Source organism: Asparagus officinalis, chromosome 6, assembly GCF_001876935.1.
Source record: "Asparagus officinalis chromosome 6, Aspof.V1, whole genome shotgun sequence".
NCBI lineage: Eukaryota > Viridiplantae > Streptophyta > Magnoliopsida > Asparagales > Asparagaceae > Asparagus > Asparagus officinalis.
In genome coordinates, this window is record NC_033799.1 from 17426003 (window position 1) to 17452582 (window position 26580).

A 26580-nucleotide genomic window follows, 5' to 3' on the forward strand; every position below is an offset into this window, starting at 1 on the left:
TTATTTTGAAAGTTAAGGGGTTCTTTAGGCTAAACGGCACTTAAATACCTTATAATTTCACACTATTAGCATTTATATACCCTCAGTTGTATTTCGTAGCATTTATATACCCTGAGTTGGTCAAAGTTAGCATATTGATACCCTATGTTTTGCAAATGTGATAATTTTTATTCAAAAGTTCCCATCTAATATTTATATGATATTCTTATCAATCGTTATTTCTCTATTAATTTTGTTGAATTCTATGTTAATTAAATCTTTTAAAATTCTATTTTTGAAATAGGATTGTGACGCATTTAAAATTAGAATTTGGGTTGGTTTAATAGTAATTTAATAAATATTGATGGTTAGAAAGCTCCAAAGTTAACATATGAATGTTACATTGGAACTTTCAAATAAAAATTTTCACGTTTGCAAAAATGTAAGGTACTAAAGTAACAATTTTAACCAACTAAGGGTTTATAAATGCTACAAAGTACAGCCGAGGGTATATAAGTGCTAAAGGAGTGAAACTGTAAGGTATTTAAGTGCTATTTAGCCTTTTATTTTATAATCATCCAAAGTTAACGGAGGTTTTATGATATTTAGCCTAAAACTAAAGGGTTAATCGCACAAACACCTTTGTGTTGCTGCGTTGTAACGCTTATTACTCCTTAAATTTGATATCGGCAAATAGATGGACCATTGCAACTGAACATCATTAAAGATTTGTGACAAATAAACCCGATGTACGTACCATCACACTTCCTCGCCATCCCACTTTGCCTTCGTCATAAACGATGTAGGAAACAACACGTACACCATCCAACAGGGAGCAGCTAGCGGAGGGTGACATTGGAGTTCACTTTCAGTTTCAAAGAGTCTATATATTCGCCAATAGGGAGGACACAATAATAGATGGGAAATTAATAAGTGGCACAGCAAGAGTACATGAATTTCATCAAAAAAAAAAAAAAAAAATCGAGGTAACATGAATTGCATCAGTTTGTCATCTAGACAAGATACATAAATCTCCTGCAATCTATCATCAATTTGTAGTCTACTCCATTTTCCTACCAGTCTCTACTCTCAAATCAATATTGTAATGCGCTTAAGGATAAGACCTATTAGTCTGATCAGCTGATTCACTAGCTGGCTTCAAACTTCTGCAAAAAAAATCCTGGCCTCAAACATCTTAAGCGGTTAATTCTTATTTTACTAGCTTGGGGATGACTATTGTGGAGTATATTAACTAAACTAGCTATAGCTGAATCATCCGTAATAGAAATAATTAAAATACACCTTGAGTTTGGAACCCACATTTCGGTTCCGAGACACTTAACTTGGATTAGAGTGCAAATGGGTCCCTTACTCGAAGAAAAACCAGCCTAGGACAAGTAGAATAGAATACAGGACAGTGGTAACTAATTTTGACTGTTACTGCTGCTCTCCTTTTGTCTTACGAGCATCTTCTTTTGTCTTTTGATGTCAATAAGAGGTCAAGTTAAGAATTGATCTGCAGTAACAGTAACAACAGTGAGAATTACCGTGCAAAGCTATTAGAGACTATTACCATCTTAGTTAGCAAAGCATTGAACCGGATTTGAATTTACCAACGCGCGTTTGGTTGCGTGCAGATCCTTTCAGAAGAACAAAAAATTAATACGCGTACATATTTCCCCCCTTTCTTTCTGGGCAAGCCCAATCAATTTCAGAACGTACTTAGTTTAACTGTTCAACAAATTAAAGCCCAACACACGCATCACATCTTAATCGTTCATCATTTTGTTACGTAGCGAGTAGCAACGCGTTAGCATCAAGTAACAAATTGAGAAGTGAGCTAACGTACCTGAGTTGATAATAAAAGAACCCGCTCAATTTAACTTCTATGATAAAGAAATAATAACAGTTCCAGGGCAAAAACATTAGGGGTACACATTATTAATGAGCCCAAGCTAGTAAATCAGATCAAACCAACTATAGAGACAAGGATCAATTTTACAAGGCAACAATTCACAACACGTAAATGTTTCTTTGGAGAAGTCTGTAATACAGGGATTTAGCGGTGTGGACTGCAATGGGACTTCGTACTCGAAGAAGTGTTCTTCGGTGACGAGGGTGAAAACATGGTGCATTTTACAACTTACAACGGCAGGCAACAAATACATAGTAGTATAGACCACTTACAACATTAGACAACAAATATGGACCGCTTACAACATCAGACAACAAATGTAGATCACAAACAAATAAAGATTTTCAGTAGTCTCAGAGGATGTCAGGACCAGAAGGAACGGTTCTTGATAGCATACTTACTGCCACCCTCTAGACCTTCCTTATATACAAGGGTCCATTTCTCAAAGGTGCAATTGACGAAGTCATAGTATCCACCATGAAGAGATAGTGTCCCTTCGGTCACTCTCTTCTCTATCCACGGATATGTCAGCAAGTTCAGCAGCGAACCATTAATTGATTCCTGCAAAAGAGTCCATATAAATGAGATTTTTCATACTGGATATTCACTTCTGCAGATAAACCTGAATCTAAATTATCAGAAATGTCTGTCATAGAGAATCTAAAAGTTAGTTGCTGGCACATAGCAAGGAAATGATCTCAACTTTTCTGAGCCCTGCCTCTTTTACTTATACATAGCTGGATTATCTGTCCTTGACACATCCCTTTGCTATTAGATTATTTAAGTTAGATGGTTAGGGTGAGTGGTACATGACATTAGCAAAACATGACTAACATGTTAAATAAGAGAAGGGAATAATCTACCTTAAGGGGTAGACATGCCCATACATCACAGATCTTTATTTATATATAGCTGGAAATTGTTCCTTGAGAACCAATAGAGCTGATAACATGCATTTAGGCATGGAAACAGAAGAGTTGTTGTTGTTTACATTAACATGCACAATAATTTGATTAAGGAATGCATCTTACAGCAAGAAACCAAAAGAACCATTATACTGATTATGAATCATGTTCCTTCTCTGTTGTTAAATAGTAAAAAGATAATAAATTAGCAATGCAGGGCTAGCTGCTAACATAAAGTACAAGAACAGAAATAAGCTTTGCTGAGGAAAATACCAGTTTCTTTTGCAGAGGTGTCAAAGGTATACCTTCTCACAATGTGTACATTGCTTTTCGAAGCTCATGTTTCCAGCAGCTGCTTGCGTACTTAACCTTGCACTCTTGGCAATAGAAACCCAATCTCTGATGAAACTTCTAGCATATGCAGATAAATCGAAATAAGCAATAAACACATATGTATAAAGGCTAACTTCAGAATGAAAAAAGAAACTAATGCAGGACAATTGTGGACCCTCTATGTAATGTGATTATGATTTATTAGAATCTTTTCTTTTTTGGTAGGATTTTATTTTATTCTATGTAATCTTCTTTTTAGTTGAGATTTCTTTAGGATTTGATTTTGAAATCTCTTTCTATTTTTAGCTAGGATATTATTTGATTGCATCTTTTAGTTTTGTTAGGTTTTGATTTGATTAGGGTTTTTATTTACTTCCTTAAGTGTTTAGTTGCTTTCTTATCCTTTAAATAAGAGATGTAATCCTCCATGAGGAATAGACATTGATGACTAAAAAAATTAAGTTTGAGAATTCTCTTTTGAACATGTGAAGTGTTCTTTAGCATGTGATTTGCCTTTTATTAGGGTGTGAAGCCTCTAGGTGTGAGGCCTAGCTATTTAGCTAAAATTTCTCCACTTTCAATCCTGGCCATCTGATCTCAGTCACAAGTCAAAAAAAAGTTAATGTTCACGGATGAACAGTGTCCGCGGCAGCCTCGAGATCTGACACCATTCACCTTCGATGATGCCACAATCATTCGATTCCGATTGCGTACCCCAATGACGTCCCCTTCTTGAGTATCACCATCGCCAGCTCTCCTCCGATCGTCCCTTAATGAGTTATGATCCCTCGCCGCCAAGGTCTTACAACACGGCTCTGAAAATTTATCGATGACTGAAAAATCTACCATCTCCCCCTTTTAGATCACGTTCAGATTCGAGCACCCACCAAAATTCACAGTATCGAGAATCTCGTTCCTTCCCATCGGATCCGGGTTGGCACCGAATGCAACATATTCGGAAGCCATCTACTTTCAGATCGGAGCTCCGACCCCGACCATCATCATTTGGTATCAGAGTCGAATGATCCACAGCTATAAAGGGTAAAATACCGCTACCTCCTTCACAAGGGTATGATTTTAATCCACTTATATTTGGTACCCTAGCCTACTTTTATGAATTTGATGGATATGAGGAGCCTTATGAATATAACGTCTGGATTTTCAATATAAAAGATATATTTTCTATCTATGATATGTCAGAACTGGAAATGTATTTATATCCTGAGTGTAGGCTAAAGAGAGGCAAAATATTGATAGTATAGAAACCATTATCATTCAAACATCCGTTCGTGGCCAACTATGAAAGCTCTTTTGGAGAGGAAGTACTCTAGTCCACCATCTAGAAAATATTGGTTCTCTTCAAATTCTGAAGCAAAGACAACATAAATTCCTCAACCCCAGTCAGATATGGATCTTCAATCAAAATTTAATTTCAATCCAAATCCGAAGCCTTAACTTGAGTAAGACGAGTAAGCAGAGCAAGATCAAAAATTTAATCAAGAAACAAAGCCCGAGTCAAGAGCGAGCCTAAAGTACAGCCGCAAGAAGCAAATCAAGAGATGGATCCAGAGCCCAAGCTTAAACAAAAGTTAGAACAAAAAACAAGGCAACAGGTCGATCTAATGCTCGAGCTTGAATCAAACCCAAAGCTCAAGTCAAGCCTAGAATCCGAACTTAAATTCGATATGCGATGCAAATCTCAAGATAATCTAGTTATTGAGTTTGTTATTCTAGACCCTCCATCACTAACTCAATATCGGATTTTACAACTCATCTTAAAAATCTTCCAATCTATGAAAGAACTCTTCTCATCAATTAAGTCAAACATTACGCTCTTTCATTACAAAATTCGAGGTCGAGTTTTCTCAAACAAGGGAATATTTGTTGCAGGACAATCATAGACCCTCCATGTAATGCAATTAGGATTTATTATAATCTTTCCTTTTTGGTAGAATTTAATTTTATTCTATGTAATCTTCTTTTTAGTTAGGATTTCTTTAGGATTTGATTTTAAAATCTCTTTCTATTTTAGCTAGGATTTTATTTGATTGCGTCTTTTAGTTTTGTTAGGTTTTGATTTGATTAGGATTTTTGTTTACTCCATTAAGTGTTTAATTGCTTTCTTATCCTTTAAATGAAAAATGTAATCTTCCATAAGGAATAGACATTGATGAATAAAAAATTTGAGTTTGAGAATTCTCTCTTAAATATGTGAGGTGTTCTTTGGCATGTGATTTATCTTTTATTAGGGTGTGAAGCCCTTAGGTGTGAGACCTAGCTATTTATCTAAAATTTCTCTACTTTTAATCCTAGCAATTTGATCTCAACCACAAGTCAAAAAAGTTACTGTTTACGGATGAATATTGTTCGCCGCAGCCTCGAGATCTGACACCATTCACCTCTGATGATGCCACAATCCTTCGAATCCAATTGCGTACCCTAACGACGTTCCCCACTTGAGTATCGTCATTGCCGACTCTCCTTTGATCGTCCCTTAATGAGCTATGATCCCTCGCCACCAAAGTCTTATAACATCACTCTGGAAAGTTATCGACGACTGAAAAATCTACAGTCTCCTCCTTCCAGACCACATTCAGATTCGAGCACCCGCCTAAATTCACAATATCGAGAATCTCGTGCTTTCCCATCGGATCCAAGTTGACGCCGAAGGCAACACATTCGATAGCCATCTACTTTCGATAGCCATCTACTTTCGGATCGGAGCTCGCTGTCCAACCTCCATCAGAAACTCCATTGCACAGAAGGCAGTTGTAGGTCTATATGGGAAACCTATTCCATTTTGGCTATGGAGTATTAATTCCTTCAGAGATAAATATAATTCCTCTCTTAATAAATTATATCATTTTGCTTCTTTGTCCAGTTACTGGGTAACATGGGGGGCCCCGGTTGCATGGGATTCAATGGCATGATCAAAAAAGTATGTCAAGCAATTGCCAGTAGCTTACGGAGCTTTAATGTACTGACCATTTCTTTTTAGTTGCATACACCAAGAATTACAAACCAATTTTTAGAGGCTAATTCCAGGGCACAGTCATCATTAAAACTAGCTCAATCCTTTCTTTTTTGAACCTTCCTTGAGTTTGAGCCAGGCTCAATATTTAGTCCCATTTTGATGAAAATTGTTTAGAAAGTAATAATAAAGATAATGAGTAATGTTTACCTGGAATCACCCTCATCTTCCATGCTCATAAGCGCTCGAATACCCCCACAGCGGCTATGGCCAACCACTAACACATTAGCAACCTAAAAAGGCAACACATTCATCTTTCTCAGAAGACAAAAATGTATTTTGCCAAGTACCTAAAACAAAGAAGTTAAAGAAGTATGAAGGCATAGTCTCCAAAATCCATACCTCAAGAGAATTAACAGCAAATTCAAGCGCTGCACTAGTTTCTGACGCCCCATGCTGCAAGTAGACATAAAGCAATATAAAAAGCCTCTTTCAAATGCAGGCAATTTGATCAAAACTACAAGGACCAGTTAAGAAAATTACCTGAAATTTTGGAACTAAATTCGCTATGTTTCGAACAGTAAAGGCTTCTCCTGGCTGAAACCCTAGGACTCTCGAAGGACAAACCCTAGAGTCTGCACAAGAAATCACCATGAACTGCATTTAAAAACTGCAAGTTAGCGAACTATCGCCTGCTTCTTTATAGGACCATAAATGCAGATGAATATTTATTTATTGTCTACAAGGCATGGTGCATAGTCATGGAGGAAAATGAGAGAAGTAGGAAAAGGCTAACAAAAACAAAAAATAAAAAAAAAGAAAGAAAGAAAGAAAGAATGAGAGTCAAAATCCAAACTTTTTTTTGTCACCTTTGGTGCCTGGGCTTCAGCAAGGTTTTCATAGTGAACCCTGTTTTCCCTGCTCATACCATAGCTTTAATCAGCTGATAAACCAACCAAGTATCTATCAAGTAATATTATGAAAGAAACTGTTTTTACTTACACAAAGTTTTTCTTTTTGAAATTCAGGAACCTGCATTTCAGCTCCTCAAAAGGATCCTGACCACATTCGTTTTCATGTAACCTGTGCTTTTCATTATCTTCGAGCTTTCGAATTAGACCATAGGATTCTTTTGAAGACGCACTCACTGTAGAAGTTTCTTTCCTGCAAATAGATGTACAATTGCAACTTTCAAATACTCTCATCTAAAACCAGAAGGTATATAGGTTAGCAGTAAATTACATGGAACCATAATAAAAAGTACAACTGGAGATACAGCTCTTCTTAATCAACTAAGAACGAGATATGTGAAATGGCACATTAATCAAGTGACAAATACATTCTACATGCAGGTGCAGACTTACTGAAATCATACTGTATGGACCAAGTATGATCTTTTAGAGGCATGTGCATTCTTTTAGGTATTTAAGAAGTTAACATGGCTCCACATCCCATCAACAAAATGTAGAGTTCGGTGGTCACAGGTAGGAGCTTCCAGCTGCTATTATGGTGAAACCAAGTTAATCTTAATTGCTCTATCATCAGGTCAAGTCAGCTGAAGGACGTGTAGAATAGACAATGCTATGGCTCATATAATAAGAGATAAATGGCATCAAATCATGTCGAGTATATTAGGCAGTGTCCTAAATTATTAAAAAGTTGGATTGTTACCTAGATGCTAGAAAAGCTAGAGATACTATCGTAGGTTGCAGCACCAGTTAATCACAAAACACAATGATGTTTCTTCCTTTCGCCTCTTAAAGAAGCCTAATGGTACTCTGATGGTTTCAAGAAAACCAAGGCAACTGTTTCCTAAGACAACAAAAGTTTCGATGATACATACGTTAAGCGTGCTTGTATATTTTCAACATAAAGTTTCATTAACCACAAAGTATTAGAACTTCTTCAGGCAGCATGCACACTTCTATTTTGAAGGTACATGCTTTCAGAAAAATGTATTTGGCATGATACTATGTGTGCTTCTAAGAATTTGTTGCATATTAGTATGTCATATCTGTATTGGTATGTATGTGTATGTTTGTGCCCATGCAACATAGATGAAAATGAAAAGGTTGATGTTGGACACATAGTCCACTTGAGTGAGGAAGGAAAGACCATTACAACCTAAATAGCAGACATGGGTACGACATGGACATGGGACATGGCAATTCTTCAAAACATAAGACATAGCCAAAACATGATATTTAGAATATATATTATGATTCTATGATAATAATTATGATATCAAAAAAGAGATTTGATATACATGCATATATACACACATGTACATTAGAATCCAAACAATTACTGCTAATAATATAAAACGTATAATGATTACATATATGCTAATTCTTTGACCTATCATATGCTTTTATAAATTTTGCAAAAGGAATATAACCAGGCTCTTCAAGTTTACACAAAAATTAGACATATTTAAACTATCTATAGCACTTTCCACTATGGTCTATGGTGCACAAATGAAAATATATAGATATCTCAAACATTTTATAAGAATAAAGAAGTGTATGTAAACAGTTGGAAGTATAGGGCATATGTCCAAAAATTGCATGATGACTGTTTTAAATTAAATCATCTATTAATTATATAATTGAGAACATGTTTGGCTAAGTGTATGCACATAAGCAAGGAGGTGTCGCTGTCCGGTAAAGTTGTCGAAGTGTCAGACACAGATATGGCTTCATAATAGAAGTATCTATGTTACATTAATCCCGAATTCCCAATATGATTTTCCCATGAAGATGCAAAATAAGAATATTAGCAGTGTATACCTTTTGTTTAGCTAAAGCGCAAAATCTGTGTCTAATTGCTTTACTTACCCGGTTACCCCCTGCCATAACCAAACTTTCTTAACTACCGACGATGAGTGGGATAGACTTATAAGTTATAACAATAGTTCATGCAAGATTTGTTTAAGTTGTAGCTTCACCATTAGCAAATGATACTCTTATCTTAGCGTTAGCAAATGATACTCTTATCTTAGCGCTAATAGATACAAGATCATTGATCAATTCTAATTGCCAGGCTGGTTCAATTCCATTGTTGTTCCTCTGGTTACCTATCAAATTGAGGGTTTTTCCATTGTTGTTCCTCTGGTTACCTATGAAATTGAGGGTTTTTCCATTGTTGTTCCTCTGGTTACCTATCAAATCGAGGCTTTTAATTCGTTTGAGTCGCAACCTTTCCTATACTGAATTGATAGTAGCAAGGCTTTTTGTAAAAGATCATCTCTCCAGAGGAGGTTGATTGGCAGTCATGAATTCAGCACTTTCAGCTCTCCCTGTTTAGATAAATCATCCCAACACTCATTTTTAGAGTTTCTTAAGTGGGCAAGTACATAGACCAGTTTCCATTCGATTTCGAGTCTCCTCCTAGCCTAAACGATTTCAGATTTTTGACGTGATTGAGGATATCCAATATCAATTGTGACCAGCCAAAAGATTGGGATGATGGCGAAACCAATGAATCTTTAATGGAAGATTCATGTTCTAACAGAAATCAACCACAACTCATCCAGACCTGCAAAATTTTGGTCCACTCATTTTGATATGTTATGTATCTTCGCATTGCTCGTGTACCTCTTAGTATCACAGGCCATGTCCGCAACAATTTTCAAATTAAAGTTACTAAACCACCATAACCTATATGTTATTGTCAAATAACAACCATGAACTTTCAGATATTATCATAAAACAATCAAATACTTTTGTGATAGTATGACTTTTAGTTTCTCCTGATTTGGAAGTTTGTCGTAGTGTACTTCAATAAAAATAGTTTATGATACTTTTAGGCAAAACCACCATTAGGTCTGCTAGCTTTGTGAAATTTACCCATTTAACAACAATGGTTTTTATCTAGAGCCCCAAGCAACTGAGTACTAACGTGATGGCTTCTATAACAAAACTTTTGAAAACCATAATCAAGCAATCTTTTGAAAGAACACCTTTTCGAAAATCGTAAACAGATAATTGACCGCGCACACAAATGTTAAATTTCCAGGTTTAATAGGTTCAGCCAGTTCTTGTTTCTTGCAATTGATATCTTTTCATCGTGCAAGCGCAAACATATAACAATTAACATTACAGCATACGACTCTTGAAATGTTTATAATTCTTGCCATAAATTTAGAAATCCAATTCTCGGACAAAAAAAAATATTCAGAAAAACAAAATTAAATAAAAAACCCAAAAAAAAAAAAGTTTAGAAATTGGAGAAGAATCTTACTTGCGCAACCCAAACTTTATGAAATGAGGTTCAAGCCTCGTTGCCAAAATAAGCTGGGAACTTCCTATCTGATAAAAGAAAGCGAGGAAAAATAAATTAAAAATCAGGGGGCAAAAAAGAAAAAGAAAAAGAAAAAGGAAATTAGATCCTAGATTAAAGGAATCAAACCTTGAGAGATCCGAGTTGCCGCTGCTTTCCGAATTTGTCAACAGAGGCGGCAGATGCATTGAACGAATTCGATGGGGAGAGAGAAAAAGCCATTGGATCGAATTAGGGTTTGAGATTGGGATCGCACTCATTTAATAGAGAACAAGAACGGAGGCGAAGAAAACTAAAGAAAAACAGGGTTAAAAAAAAAAACAAAGAAGACGAGATATAGTTGAGGTATTAATGGTGCAACTCTATTCCGACTCCATAAAGGGACCCGTAGTACGAAACGTGCCACGTTAGCAATTGTAAAGCGAGGTCTCTTTCTTGGTCTCAGTAAATGGGGTTCAATAATTAATGGCGGATCTAACGAGAAAGCAAGAACTTTTTTTTTTTTGCCCTCCCAACTAATAATTTAAGCGGTTAATAAGTAATGGATTTCGTTACTAGTTGATTCTTTTCCCACAAACATGGACCGCTACAGATATATCGCCTTTAATTATTGCTGTTTCCATCAATTCTCAGCTACTTTTGACGACTCAAATCCCTGTCCGATTTATTTGCCGCACCAATTATAACTCTACTATTCTCACTTATATTGATATGATAACTTATACTGAGAAAACTAAGAAAAAGAATATATAAATAAATATAAAACATGACTTGTTTTCAGAATCGATGGTTGCGAATGAAAACATCTAAACGTATAAATAAATAAAAAAAATCACAGTACATATCTTATCAGCAAAACAATAGATGCAGTGAGGCATAACTTTCATTCTCACTAGCGGAACATGCTCTGTTACTAGCTCGCTAAATTATCAGATTGGTCTATTCTATTGATCCTAGGCAGCAACTTGGTATATTTTCTTACTTCGGTGACGACAAGGTATATAAATTGGAACATGACAATAAGACCTATTTTTGGGGCGGAGTAAAATTTCCAGCGAGATCACCTCTCATGACTATTGTGAACAAAGATATTAGCCATGCGAGAGAAAATATACCGATTTGGTAATTAAGCCATCGCTAGCCTATCTCTTGAAAGGGTGTTTAGCAAAATGAGAAGTTACATCATATCTATTTTTTTCCGTGCAAATAAAACATTAACCAACATCGTCATTTCATGTCTTTTTTCGTCCATCTTGCATCGGTAACCGGGAAACCAAATGATCGATGAGAAACACACCATGGGAGAGAAATCAAAGAGCTGCCTAGAGGGAGGAGTCACTCAGACAAAGTACTCAAAAGAGCCATGACCGATTACGTTCTATTTGGTCATCTAACCTGCACAAACAGAGAGCAACAGCTACTGTCAGATATAGCCATTAGCTTGACCTGAAACATCTGAACGATGAATCCGCTATCAGATCAACCAAGGAATCATATCGAAGTTCTACGTTTTTGCCACTGACATCAGAAAAATACCTCAAACACAAAAATGATGATTTTTCGGTTCAGATAAGTTGACGATAGTTGTAGCACAGCACAACTGACTAAGACGAACACAAATAAAGACCATTATGGAATAATAATATGAATAAAGAAGCGACCAAAAAGTAAACAGAAGATTTGTACGTTTAAAACACACACATTGTCTGTTCAAAATCTGTTCCAGATTTGAGTGATTAGCTACCAGAGTCGTGGATGTATCAATAGGCGCTGAAAAGTTTTAGGCTTAGAACCACACAAAGTTCAATGAAATTAGCAATTTTCAAGGATACATAATAACAGGCCTTTTCCAATTCTTGACAGGCCTAATACAAGGAAAAGCACAAATAACCGGGATACAACACCAAACTTGAAACTAAGATAGGGAGGAAAGCAACCTCAAACTATCTTTTTTCCCGCCCACTGCGTTGTTGCGGCTTTAGCCCATTGCATACTTCTGGGTCCAGCTCCTCGCTGTAGTCTCATACTTGTTCCTATCAGTCTTATACATGTGAGCAATCTCAGGAACCAGCGGGTCATCTGGGTTTGGATCCGTCAAGAGAGAACAGATAGAGAGCAAAACCTGAGCACGATGCAAAAGAAAAACATAACACTATGAGAAGATATTTGTAAAAAAGAAATACATTGCCGGAACTGGTGGGAAACAAAATGGGTAAATTTCATGTAACCCCTATCCCCTATCTTTTGGCCCATTTTGAGATAACCCCCTGAATTGAAAACATGACGCCCTGCGAGCCACCCCTACGGCGCTGCACACAACCCACCACAGCATGGGACGCCAAGCAACCCGTGACCACAGTGGGAGTGGATCGGACGTGGAGACTGGAAACCCAAACCCTGAAGCAGGGATCGGACGGCGGGTGGTGTCCACCAGTTGTGTGGCACCCCAAAAAAAGCACACAGAAAACTCAAACAGTCACAATTTATTTTTAATTTTTCAACATACCACCCACGGGCGTAATAGGCGTTTTCTTAAACTTTATCAAAGCTCATGGCCAGGTGGGGTGGTTGTATTTATTTATTTATTTTTATTTGGTAGTGGTTTTTTTAAAGGAAAAGGGGGGGGGTGGGATTCTGAATAATGTTGTGAAATTTTGGGTTTTCTGAAAACAATGTTGAAAGATTGGGGGTTTTCTTAAAATAATGTTTGAGAGTTTGGGGGGGCCAGGGGGATGTTGAAATATTGCACATGTCTGTGAGATGCCCAAAAGTTAGGGGATGTTTAGTGACATTTCCAAAGTTCAGCGAAGTTATCTCCAAATGGGCTTAAAGATAAAGGGGTTTTTGTGAAATTTTCCCAAACAAAATATAGTAAACTGGAGCAGCATGATAAAATGAACATCAATATTGCATGAAGATAAATGATAACCTTTGAAATGGTCAAGGCAGGACTCCATTGCTCCTTTAAAATGTCAAGACAAATGCTCCCGTTGCTATTGATATTAGGATGGAAGACCTTTGTCCTGAAGGCTACCTGCAACAGTCCACCGATACACAAGCATGAGGTGAATACATTACGAGGAGAATCAATTTGGTGCATCACAACAGTTTTTCACTAATCGCGTTGTACTCTATCAAAACCCCAGAACACATACTATATGCTAACTTCTGACCGAAATCCACCCAACAGAATTAGAAACCCACAATAAGCCAGATCTGAAATAAGAACAATTTAGTTTTCTAAATCAAAATACTTTGTCAACAATAGTAAAATCACAAAAACAACAATGATTCATTTAACTAAAAACTAGTTCCCATGCACAGAATTATCTCCCTCCATCCTCTGACACAAAGAGAAACGAGCATGTCTTTTGTAACACAGAGGGAGAACTAGGATAAGAACATCATTTCATTTTGCATAGATGAGGTTGAAAAGAGAAAGTATGGATTGGCACTTTACCATTTAGCAGTTGAGCGTCATCTTAGTCAACTGTCAGACACAAATTTAGTTAATCTTTTAAGTTTGGGGACTACTTGGAGCTATGAAAAATATTCACTAAAGATCCGATGAAACACTGTAATGACCACTGTAGAAATCAGTCTCTACTCTCCCACTTCATTTTTGAGTCCGTAACTTCTCGGTTTGGGGAATTGGCTAGAGTTTTTGTTGCTAGTTATGGTTTACCTTAATTAGAGGCCTACTTGATATTCTTTTACTTTAGTTATTAATCTTTATCATGGTTCCCAAACTAAACCTCCGTCGATCGGCGCCCTCTCCATCCTCCAACTTTTCACCTGCTCGTAAATAGAAAACATCATCAAATGCATCTAACTCCCTATTTTTGGGTTGTTGAATGCATTACTGAGCTCTAACTTTAAAAAACTATATTATGAAAACGGAACTGTTATTACATGACCTATTTCCCTCATGTCACCTAGGTATTTATACTTGTTTCTACTATATCCATGTTGGATTTTGGCAGTTATAAATGAGTTCCTTATCGAACCATACCAGTATCAGTGATTAGAAAACATATATGGATATGATAAATGTCATATATAATCCTTGTTCGCTCCATTCTCTTCCCTATTTTAAAATGATGCGTAAAGTCCCATGAAAAGTGAGAGGAAACAACACAATTTAATGAAAATGCAGAAATGGATGAACAAATCTTTCTTTAATTTAATGTAGTGTCTATTTCATCATCTATTTTCTACTAAGTGCTAACAATTCAAACTGTTATAGACACAGCAACAACAATAAAGATATCGGATATACATACATGGTGTCTTTGGCAAAAACCATGACCCCTGAGAGAGTGGCCTTTTACCTATTGGGTCTCCATTGTGGCTGAGCTGAATCCTAACCTAAGTATGTTGAAACAAGACACCTTATGACCTTTCTTACTAAATCATAAGGGATTTCAAAGCAATAACAGATCTCTGGACTGCAAGTGTGAATCCAACACATCTTTGCTTTAGACAATTAAACCTAAAAATCTAAGAGATACATAGATAGAAGCACCAGTTAATAATTCTTTAAAAAAGAAATGGGAGGAGCAATACATGACATAGAATATAGATAAATAAACAGTCTGTGCAGAGATACACCTAACAACATGATAAGAAATGATTGATGAGGTTTCATGAAGAAAAATGCTTATTAATATTGATAACTGTTCAGTGGGCATGATCTACTCAACTAGGCAGCAAGTGGCAAAGCTAGAATTAAGACAAGGGAATACCTAACCAATCAGCTCCTTATTGTTTTTCATCATGAATGGAGTTTGTAGTCAGTAGAGGATACTTTGCTGCAAAGAGATCTAAAAGAAGAAGAAAACCATGTGGCACATATATCTTTGCTAGAAGATTCCTATCTTCAGCGGTGCATCCAGAAAAATTTTCTCCATGGTTTTTTTTTTTTGTTTTTTTAGGGGGGGGGGGGGGGGGGGTTTTTTGGTACACCTTTTTTTATAAGACCATCAGCCTATCATAAACCATAAGAATCAAAATACATCAAAAGCCCCTCTTGGCGTGTATGACTCATACAAGACCAAGAGTGCGACAAAAGAAGTGAGACATATCTCAACTTTACGAAAAGAAAATCAATAGATGAGCCACACAAGCTCCTAAATAGGGCATAATTAGATACGAAAATCCAAAATTAGTGACAACGAGAGTAGTATGGTACGCCTTATAAGCTCCTGAGCCCATTTGACTTAGATTGTTGATAAGTCAAATGGACTTTTAATTTCCAATGGGCTAATTTAATTTTCTATTAATTTATTTAGCATTTCTTAGATAGCTTGGATGCAATTTTAACACTTTACTTTGTTGGGTTTTTTTTTTTTGGGGGGGGTGGGGGGGCTTATATGCAATTTACAAAATGTTAGGGGTGCAACTACAACCCTATAACCTATTTAAATACTATTGTTAAGATATTTTTTTGATAGTCTTATTTGTATTGAGTGTATAACAAGTGTTTCAGTGTTTGTATCCATTTCATGAGGATTTTGTTAAAAGCTTGCCAATGAACGGTGGGCCACTATGTCCTCATCATTTTCTTAGAAAGGATTTTGAAAAAAAAGAAACATGTAGGGATCTATGTCTAAATTGTTAAATAAGAGTAAAACAAGGACAACCTAAAAGATGTCTAGTACTCCATGAAAAGTAACAGATTTAGTAGCTTGTAAGAATGTTTAGAAGGGTCACAAAAGTAGGGATTTTTGCTTATAAGCCCTTCAAAATTGACATTTTACTATATCGCTCATAAAAATGAAGTGCATATACATATCCTTCAATTTTTAATTTGCATCTATACCTTTACTCTTATTACTATGGTTCTCTGCTGAATGCAAACACCATTGGTCAGAGCCATTTCATGACTGCCGGCCAACCATGAGTATCATATGCTAAAGTCAAAATATGGTTACATGTTGGTCACGAAGGTTGTTGATAAGAGTTGTTTCATGACAGCATGCCAGTCACGAGGACTATAGGTCAAAGCCGTTAAATAATAGGTCTATTTTTTATCTGTATCTTTTATTTCTGGCTTCTTGTTTAGGTTAGAGACTCAGAGCAATTCATGACTTCAGGCCAAACATGAGTATCATTTACCAAAGTCAAAATATGGTTGCATGTTTGTCACAAAGGTTTGTAAATAAGAGTTGTTACATAACAGTATGCTGATCACGAGGACTATAGGTCAAAACCGTTATTATAATAGGTCTATTGTTTATATCTAGGTTCTATTTCTGGCTTCTCATTTTAGGTTAGAAACTCCAAAGTCCACCATCCCTTAAAAAGGAAAAAGAGAAGCTCACTTTTTCCAGTTAGAGATTCAAGAGGGAGACACCAACAGAGAGGGGGAGAAAGAGAAGGAGAAAGGGAAGACCGAAAGAGATAGCATAGGTTTGTGTTGGCGCATGCGCCACACTTTTGTTGGTGGCTCTCAGATGATCGTGCTCTTCTTTTTCTTTTCCTTTGGTTGGTGAAGCTTGTGTGCTTTTCCCCCTTCTCATGAAATTTTCTCTCAATTGGGTCCTCTCTTGTTTTCTTTGTTGATTCCTCTTATATTAGAAAGGTGGTTGAAAAATCAAATTGTAGAGATAGAATCCACCTTGGAATAAAAAAGGAATGAATTTTTAAATTCAATCCATCATCTCAGTACAAGTATGATTTTTACGAAACAATCGCAAATAAAATTGCTCAGTTTCAAATGAGTGCTTACAAATTCATTGAATTTGGATATGTATTAGATGGTTTCTACGACATGATGAGATTGTTCGAGTCATTAAAATATCTACCTTATCTCATCATGATAAACTCAATTTAAATCTTTATTTTAAAAAAAAATTGTCAACAACATTACAACCTTCATGTTTCTAAATTATTCCAAAATAAGCCAGCAATATCAAGAACAAAGTAACTTAGCTTATTAGACCAATCAACAACACATTAACTACGGACAGTACTGAAGATGTTTCCAAAATAGTGTAATATACGTGAAGCATCATAGAAAAGCATAACAACATGTACAGAGAGTATAAAATATAAACATCAAAATGCACAAAGTTTTTACATGTTCAGGCAAACAAATCAATCATAAATGCAACGTTTTTCTACAAACTTCATTGTCATCAGCTACTGATTCCCATGGCAAAAGTTCTGAGTGTTATTCTTTGTTTTCTCTTTTCTTATCTTACGAGGAAATTTTAACTTGAGAATCAAATTTACAACTTTACATTTGGTTATTAATTATTTGCAAAATTGAAGCTACACGTGTAAATTAAGTTGGAAGAAGAAAAAAGAACACTGATTATTACATGAATCAGTAAATGATAATACCTTAGGTGGTTTGAATGGATAGTCTGGAGGGAAATGGATAGTAACTAGAAAAACTCCTCCTGCATAAGGACTGTCTGGGGGACCCATTATAGTTGCTTGCCAGTGAAACATGTCTTCAGCCACAGGACCTAAAGAAAGACAAATTGTACAGAGTTGAACTGATTGAATTTTTAATATGGATGACATATATTGAATTTGAGCAAGGAATATTTGGTGGAAGGTTTTCATTAGAAATCTTTATTGAAGTAACCAAATATACATCTACTAATGTATCCTTAAACCATGTAGGAAAATTAATTATTAATTCTAGTGCTGGAGAAATTAAATAAAAGATCTCATATTCGTCTTCTCGATGAACCATTCAGGTAGCTCAGCAGGGCAGAGCAAAGGACAACAGGGAAGAGCAGAAAATCCTTGTGTCAGTGATTTGATCCCCTTAGCAGGCTTTTAGTCCAAAGGAAATGTAGTGAAGAGCGAGCTGAATGAAATATAGAAACATGACCATATAATGAAATTTGGGGAGGATCCCGAATCTCTAGGGCAGGAAAGGGGAAGAAATTTAAATTATCTTATGGATAAGAATCAAATTTTATATAGTTAACTTTGACATCAGTTAATTAGATAAGTAATAGAAGGATCAGGATAACCAACCAATGGTGATATAAATAAGAGACCGTAGAACAAAAATATGAAGGAAAAGTAGAACTTCTCATCTTCTATTCTCTCCTCTTGCTATAAATGTTAGTCTCTAGTTTATAAGAAGTGAAGGCTTCAACTCTATTAGAACGGAGGGGAGATCATCTTGCCCAGATCGAATCAATGTGACTGAATTATTATGTTGGTGACAAATGTAAGTAATCTTATTGTTATCATGTGATGAAAATCAAAAGAACTTTTTGATTTATAAGATTGGTAAATTATCACCTTCCGCTGCCAAAACATTTAGCAAAGAATCATCAACAAATTTAAATAAACGTAAGAATAAATTAACCTCACAAAATAACTAGTCAAAATGCAGAATGTTGACATCTAGACACCAGCAATGCTACATTTGCAGACATTCAAAATCTCATACATAAGATTAGTTCGTACATTTCATATATCATAAAGTTAAACTCCATAAACTCTATCCAACAAATTATCATCATTTATCCTAAATATGTGCCTCCCGTAAAATCTTAGACCCCACACACCCTTCTGATTTTTCATGTCCGCTAAAAATAACTTCAACAAAACATAATAACAATCATAATAACAGCATGCGCATCCAGAACAAGAGCACAATAAGCACCCGTAAAAAAGATCCATCATTTAAATGTTAAAAGTATAAAATACTCTCGATTATACCCTCTTCTTATCCATCCGATTAGTGATTGAGCAATACTCACAAATGAAGGGGATATTGTTGGGCTAGTTTGGTTCGTAACCGGCCCATTAACTCCCAATCGTGCCATACATTCTAAAAACTTGTATATAAAATTAATTCATACAATCCACAGGTCACAATCTACCCCAACAGTTGTACTCAATAATCCAAATACTGTACCTCCAACAAGATCTCAGATCTCACAAATCCTTCTAAAATTTCATGAAATTAGACCAAATTAAATAAGAACGGGCATCTATATCATTAAAATAAACCACCACAGTCGCAGCAAAAGATCTTTAAAAGGGACAAAAGACAAATACGGATCCAGATCTAACAATTACAACAAGGCGTCGAGAAAAGATCGGATCGGAGATAGAAGTACCTGCGCTGCAAGAAGTGGGAGGATCCTTCTGCAGATCCTTCAGCTCCTTCAAGATGCGCTTCGAAGCCATGGCCGAAGATCCTGAAGAGGTGGAAACCCTAGATCGATCAGCGACGATCGAAGGACAGAGAGAAAAAATGAGAGAGAGAGAGAGAGAGAGAGAGAGAAGGGAAGATTTTTGTACCTGTGAAATTTATTGGATCCTGCTCTTCCTCTCTTAGAACGCGGTGAGGCGAGAAAACGGAGAAAGAGGAAAGCAGGCCGGACAAGGATTTTTATATTATCGGTGGGTCACGAAATGTTACTCTAATTAGGCTAATTATAGCACTTACGTACCTCGTGTTTATCTCACTTTGCACTTATATACCCTCTTTTGTTTTTAAAATTTTGCATTTTAGGTCATATGGGAGGTGGGTGAAAGACGCCATGCATTGTTTCTCAATTTTCTTCTTTTGTTGATGGTGTGAAAGAAAAAAAAAAAAACCCATCTTCTCAGGATCTTCTTATGGACCGTCGAATTTGCTAGATATGTTTTGTAAAGTGATTATGAACAACTTCTCCTTCACTGTAGGAATGGACATCCCTAATGATTTAGTAGGAAATGTGGCATTCGCACTTAATTGGAATGAAAAAAATAGAATTAAATACCAAATATGATATGATTGCTTATTAATTACTAGTACAAAAAAAATTTAAAAAAATTATTCTCACTTCATTATTTAATCGTACAAACATGAGAATATAAATAAGCATTTTATTCCTATACTAATTTCATTTCATTCATTTTTGCATTCTATTCTCACTCAGGGAGTGTTTGGCAATCTGAAAGTGAATTTAAAATATGTAAGTTACTTTTTTTTGCAAATGACTTTTACATCCATGTCAGCACGCAAGTAAAATACAATGTTTGTTTTAAAAATTAAATTATTATCGAAAGTGCAATATGAAGATGATGTGGCAAAATAAGATTAATTAGAAAATATAATTAAAATTATTTAATTAAATTAGTTACCTTTTTGTCACTTTCATGTGACTTCACCATTTTTTTAGGGGAAGTCAAAATTGCATTAAATCTTATGTGGCAACTTTCTTACATCTCACTTTCATAACCACTTACATGAAAACAAACACCTTAATTGTTAAATGAAAGTAACTTCCTCACTTTCATCTTTCACTTGCATGCAAACAAGCACCCCCTTAACCTGATTCCCACGTACGAAACGAGGTGTCAAATCTTTAGCACTATCAGTATCTGTAAAATATCTCACTCAACTAATAGAGAGAATATGTTTGCATGATCACTGTGAGTGTCATCCTTTGGTCTATTTGGAAAGAGAGAAACAAGTTAGGTTCGCCAAAAAAAACTTTTATAGTGACATTTATTATTCAAAATTCAACGCTACTTCTGAATTTTTGGCCCTCCCACCGACCACACAAAAATAGTTAGTTTTCATTCTGCATTATTTTGCTGTGACTTGTAAACACTGTCATCTTTGATAACATTTGTATTTCATTTCTATTTTCTTCTCTCGATAGAAAAGGTAAGGCCATTGTTTTGAAAGAAGAAGAAATATTAATAAGGGCAAGACTTGTGCAAACTGGTTTACTCCGAAAGTAGATCAAATAATTTGTAATTTTTAACAAGTTCTCCTTAGTAATAGCTTGCTTTTTATTTTGCTCATGTTGATTTTCATAATAGAATAGTTTCCTATTTGAGAGGATAGTCTTAGGGGGTGTTAGTCACCTAGAACTTTTTAAGTAGAACTGTGATAATTGGTAAAGTGAGATAATATTTTGACACTGGGATAATTTAGTGGAATAATGATGGGTAATTCTTAAAGTGGGATAATTTGGTAGGATAATTTGGTGGGATAATGATGGATAATATTATGAAGTTGCATAATTTGGTAGGATAATTTGGTGGGGGTAATGGTGGGTATAAATTACTATTGTTAATAATTGTATATTAAAAATAATATAATATTGATAAGAAAATTCTAGTAATAACTATAAAATATAATGCAATAAAGCATCACTATTCATCTTAAATAATAAAATAATTTACAAATAAATAAAAATCTAAATCCCTAGAGTGACTCGACTTCCATCATCCCACATGGCTTCTATCATCCCACATAGCATCTGTCATAGAATTTCTCCAAACTCCTATAGCTGCTCGTTGAGTCTGTAACTCGTCTTCTTTATCGAAGTTATCGTCTGCATCAGCAACATTTCGTGGAGCTTCTAGCAGAGGATCATAAATATCGAAGTTCAAATCTCATAACATCATAAAGAAAGAAAAATAAGCATTTTTCAGCCATTAACCATTTGGACCAATCCCATCATGATCGCTGAAACCAAATCAGCAAATAAATGAAATGTACACATGAATCATCCATGGCCGCTAAACATATGATCGACAGATGAACTATAAATATCCCAATCAATTTACTGAGCCGATTTAATAATAATAGATATCACCATTAACCATTCAACATCTAATCATCGAATCGCAATTTTTGGTTAGCTTGATTCCCACCCAAAAGTAACAAAAAAAGGGATTCAATCTTCTCTTCACGGATTAATATTTTTCACTTGGTGCTTCTAATACATGTGGAAGTCCTTTGAAGGCAAAGGCTGTGTTCGATATATCTACATATCATATCATCAAAAGTTAGTTAATATTTGTCAGCATCAAAATTATATCTTCATGACATCAGAATTTTTAAAATTGCGATGGAAGTTGAGGGTTATACTATTATATTCTAAAATGTCCTCAGCGCTTATTTTATGAACCGAAAACCTAGGCAAAAATAATGATATCTTTTTATTTAAATTGCACTTGAATAACCTAAAGTTTCCTGGTTTTCACTTATATGACAGCATTTATAAAATGTATCATTTAAATGACCCAAAGTTTATAAAACTTTCATATTAATGACCTAAACTTCAAAATATTACTATTTTGTTAGAAGATAATTAGAATATTCCCCTGTGAGTAGTCATGTGACAATATTGGCTCATTTATCCAACTACCCCTTCCTTGCATTCTTCATCTTTCTCCCCAAAATAGACCTAAATCTAATATTTTGACATAGTTAAATACAGGTAACTTGAAGCCAAGCTCAAGATCTTCAAGCTCAGCATCAAGTATTGAGAGGTTGATGAGAAAGTGGTAAGAACTTGTTATTCTTAGTCTACAACTCATCTTGAAATAGCTTGGACCAAGGAAAATTTTGGTCGTAGGTTCTTTAGCTGCCCCAATTAAAGAAGTGATTCTAAGTATAAATATGTTGAATGATTCAACAAAGCTTTCATTCCCCAAGCTTAAATTGTGATCAACAACTTGCAATATGAGAACAAGGAGCTTTGCTTTGATTTGAAGATTGGAAAATGGCAGAAACTGGATTTATTAGAGGAGAAATTGAGAGAGAAGAAGATGCAGTTGAAGGAAAGAGAGATGAAGTTGATGGTAATTGAAGACAATTTGAGAGAAAGAGAGAAAGAAATGAGAAGTTATGAGCAATATTTGAGAGAAAAGGAGGAAAAAATAAACTTGGACTTTATACAAGTAGAAGAACACTGTCCCCGTAACATTCTGTATATTTATGTGTAAAAAACAATTTAAAATACTAAAAAAATATTAAAAACTTAAGCAACAAGACCAAAATCCTTAAGAATAAGGGAAAAATGTGTCCAGGCCCCAAAAGTGGGAACTTCGTGTGACTAGCCCCCCTGTACTTTGCCCCATGTGGAATAGCCCCAAAAAATGGGCTTTAATGTTTTAAGCCCCCTCCACGTCAGCTTTATACTAAAAGCAGATGGTATTTTACAAAAAAACCGAAACTGCCCTTCTCTTTCTTCCCCAGACGAGTCCTGGAAGTCACTTCTCATTAATGCGATATGATGGGGAAAATGGAGGGAAATTTCCCCCTTTTTTTACTCCATCTAACTAGTTAGTTCTCCATTACTCCTCCTCCTCAGACCAAAATTCTCTCCATAACTCTCTCCATCATGAGCAATAACTAGTTAGTTCTCCATTACTCCTCCTCCTCAGATCAAAATGGCTGAAAAGGACATCATCTGCATTGTCTCTTTGCAGTATAAAGCGGTATTCTTGAAGATTAATTCTTCAACCACCATCTTGGATCTCAAGTTTGATGCGGCAGAGAGGTTAGATCTTCCATACGAGTCATTAATTTTGGCATACGAAGATCAAACAGTTGGAAGCTTAAAATTTCTCATTGAGAACGATGGTGATCTGACGTCTATGGTGGAGCATTGCCACAATCTTGGACTGAAAGAGGTTCACGTGCAAGCTTTTAAAGAAGGAGATGATTCTTCGAATAAACAGGAAAACGAGCAAGTCCGACAAGACATGTAGGTTAACTGTAAAAAAATTAGAACTAACTTGGTATAAATTAGAACTAACTTGGTATAAATTAGAACTAACTTGGTATAAATTAGAACTAACTTGGTATAAATTAGAACTAACTTGGTATAAAATGAGAACAAACTTGGTATAAAATAGAACTAACTTTGTATAAATTAGATCTAACATTGTATAAAATAGAACTAACTTGGTATAAATTAGGTTTATAACGTTGTAAAAAATAGAACTATCTTGGTATAAATTAGAGCTAACGTGGTATAAATTAGATATAACGTGGTATAAATTAGGTTTATAACGTGATATAAAATAGAACTAACACAAATTAGATATAACGTGGTATAAATTAGATCTAACGTGGTATAAATTAGGTTTATAACGTAGTAAAAAATAGATCTAACTTGGTATAAATTAGATCTAACGTGGTATAAATTAGGTTTATAACGTGGTATAAATTAGGTTTATAACGTGGTATAAATTAGGTTTATAACGTGGTATAAAATAGAACTAACTTGGTATAAATTAGAAATAACTTGGTATAAAATGAGATATAACGTGGTATAAATTAGGTTTATAACTTGGCATAAAATAGAACTAACATAAATTAGATATATAACGTGGTATAAATTAGATATAACGTGTAATAAAATAGAACTAACAAGCCATCACAAGCTACAGATTAGAACGAACACTGTGCAGAATAGAACTAACACTCTACAGATTAGAACTAACACTGTGCAGATTAGAACTAACACTCTACAGAATAGAACTAACACTGTGCAGATTAGAACTAACACTCTACAGAATAGAACTAACACTGTGCAGATTAGAACTAACACTCTACAGAACAGAAATAACTTGGTATAAATTAGAACTAACTTGGTATAAATTAGAACTAACTTGGTATAAATTAGAACTAACTTGGTATAAAATGAGAACAAACTTGGTATAAAATAGAACTAACTTTGTATAAATTAGATCTAACATTGTATAAAATAGAACTAACTTGGTATAAATTAGGTTTATAACGTTGTAAAAAATAGAACTATCTTGGTATAAATTAGAGCTAACGTGGTATAAATTAGATATAACGTGGTATAAATTAGGTTTATAACGTGATATAAAATAGAACTAACACAAATTAGATATAACGTGGTATAAATTAGATCTAACGTGGTATAAATTAGGTTTATAACGTAGTAAAAAATAGATCTAACTTGGTATAAATTAGATCTAACGTGGTATAAATTAGGTTTATAACGTGGTATAAATTAGGTTTATAACGTGGTATAAATTAGGTTTATAACGTGGTATAAAATAGAACTAACTTGGTATAAATTAGAAATAACTTGGTATAAAATGAGATATAACGTGGTATAAATTAGGTTTATAACTTGGCATAAAATAGAACTAACATAAATTAGATATATAACGTGGTATAAATTAGATATAACGTGTAATAAAATAGAACTAACAAGCCATCACACGCTACAGACTTGAACTAACACTGTGCAGAATAGAACTAACACTCTACAGATTAGAACTAACACTTTACAGAACAGAAATAACTTGGTATAAATTAGAACTAACTTGGTATAAATTAGAACTAACTTGGTATAAATTAGAACTAACTTGGTATAAATTAGAACTAACTTGGTATAAATTAGAACTAACTTGGTATAAAATGAGAACAAACTTGGTATAAAATAGAACTAACTTTGTATAAATTAGATCTAACATTGTATAAAATAGAACTAACTTGGTATAAATTAGGTTTATAACGTTGTAAAAAAATAGAACTATCTTGGTATAAATTAGAGCTAACGTGGTATAAATTAGATATAACGTGGTATAAATTAGGTTTATAACGTGATATAAAATAGAACTAACACAAATTAGATATAACGTGGTATAAATTAGATCTAACGTGGTATAAATTAGGTTTATAACGTAGTAAAAAATAGATCTAACTTGGTATAAATTAGAGCTAACGTGGTATAAATTAGGTTTATAACGTGGTATAAATTAGGTTTATAACGTGGTATAAAATAGAACTAACTTGGTATAAATTAGGTTTATAACGTTGTAAAAAATAGAACTATCTTGGTATAAATTAGAGCTAACGTGGTATAAATTAGATATAACGTGGTATAAATTAGGTTTATAACTTGGCATAAAATAGAACTAACATAAATTAGATATATAACGTGGTATAAATTAGATATAACGTGTAATAAAATAGAACTAACAAGCCATCACACGCTACAGACTTGAACTAACACTGTGCAGAATAGAACTAACACTGTGCAGATTAGAACTAACACTCTACAGAACAGAAATAACTTGGTATAAATTAGAACTAACTTGGTATAAATTAGAACTAACTTGGTATAAATTAGAACTAACTTGGTATAAATTAGAACTAACTTGGTATAAATTAGAACTAACTTGGTATAAATTAGAACTAACTTGGTATAAATTAGAACTAACTTGGTATAAATTAGAACTAACTTGGTATAAATTAGAACTAACTTGGTATAAATTAGAACTAACTTGGTATAAATTAGAACTAACTTGGTATAAATTAGAACTAACTTGGTATAAATTAGAACTAACTTGGTATAAATTAGAACTAACTTGGTATAAATTAGAACTAACTTGGTATAAATTAGAACTAACTTGGTATAAATTAGAACTAACTTGGTATA

At 34.6% G+C, this 26580-nt stretch overlaps 2 protein-coding genes across 4 annotated transcripts; both read right to left on the reverse strand.

Moving 5' to 3' along the window:
- Nucleotides 1939-10686, reverse strand: LOC109844795 (beta carbonic anhydrase 5, chloroplastic-like). 2 transcript variants are annotated; one of them, XM_020413939.1, is made up of 9 exons: nucleotides 10514-10686; nucleotides 10346-10413; nucleotides 7106-7267; nucleotides 6973-7021; nucleotides 6647-6760; nucleotides 6506-6559; nucleotides 6314-6396; nucleotides 3105-3207; nucleotides 1939-2455 (listed from the first exon to the last, which is right to left on the reverse strand). In XM_020413939.1, exons 1-9 carry the CDS (start codon nucleotides 10604-10606, stop codon nucleotides 2258-2260), a joined length of 924 nt encoding a protein of 307 aa, XP_020269528.1. In that variant the 5' UTR covers nucleotides 10607-10686; the 3' UTR covers nucleotides 1939-2257. The 2 variants fall into 2 exon arrangements, with proteins under 2 accessions (XP_020269528.1, XP_020269527.1); XM_020413938.1 differs by having other exon boundaries at nucleotides 3105-3210.
- Nucleotides 12053-19774, reverse strand: LOC109844326 (ubiquitin-conjugating enzyme E2 10). 2 transcript variants are annotated; one of them, XM_020413312.1, is made up of 5 exons: nucleotides 19667-19774; nucleotides 19483-19563; nucleotides 17732-17859; nucleotides 13314-13418; nucleotides 12053-12506 (listed from the first exon to the last, which is right to left on the reverse strand). In XM_020413312.1, exons 2-5 carry the CDS (start codon nucleotides 19550-19552, stop codon nucleotides 12363-12365), a joined length of 447 nt encoding a protein of 148 aa, XP_020268901.1. In that variant the 5' UTR covers nucleotides 19553-19563; nucleotides 19667-19774; the 3' UTR covers nucleotides 12053-12362. The 2 variants fall into 2 exon arrangements, with proteins under 2 accessions (XP_020268901.1, XP_020268902.1); XM_020413313.1 differs by having other exon boundaries at nucleotides 19483-19580; nucleotides 19667-19752.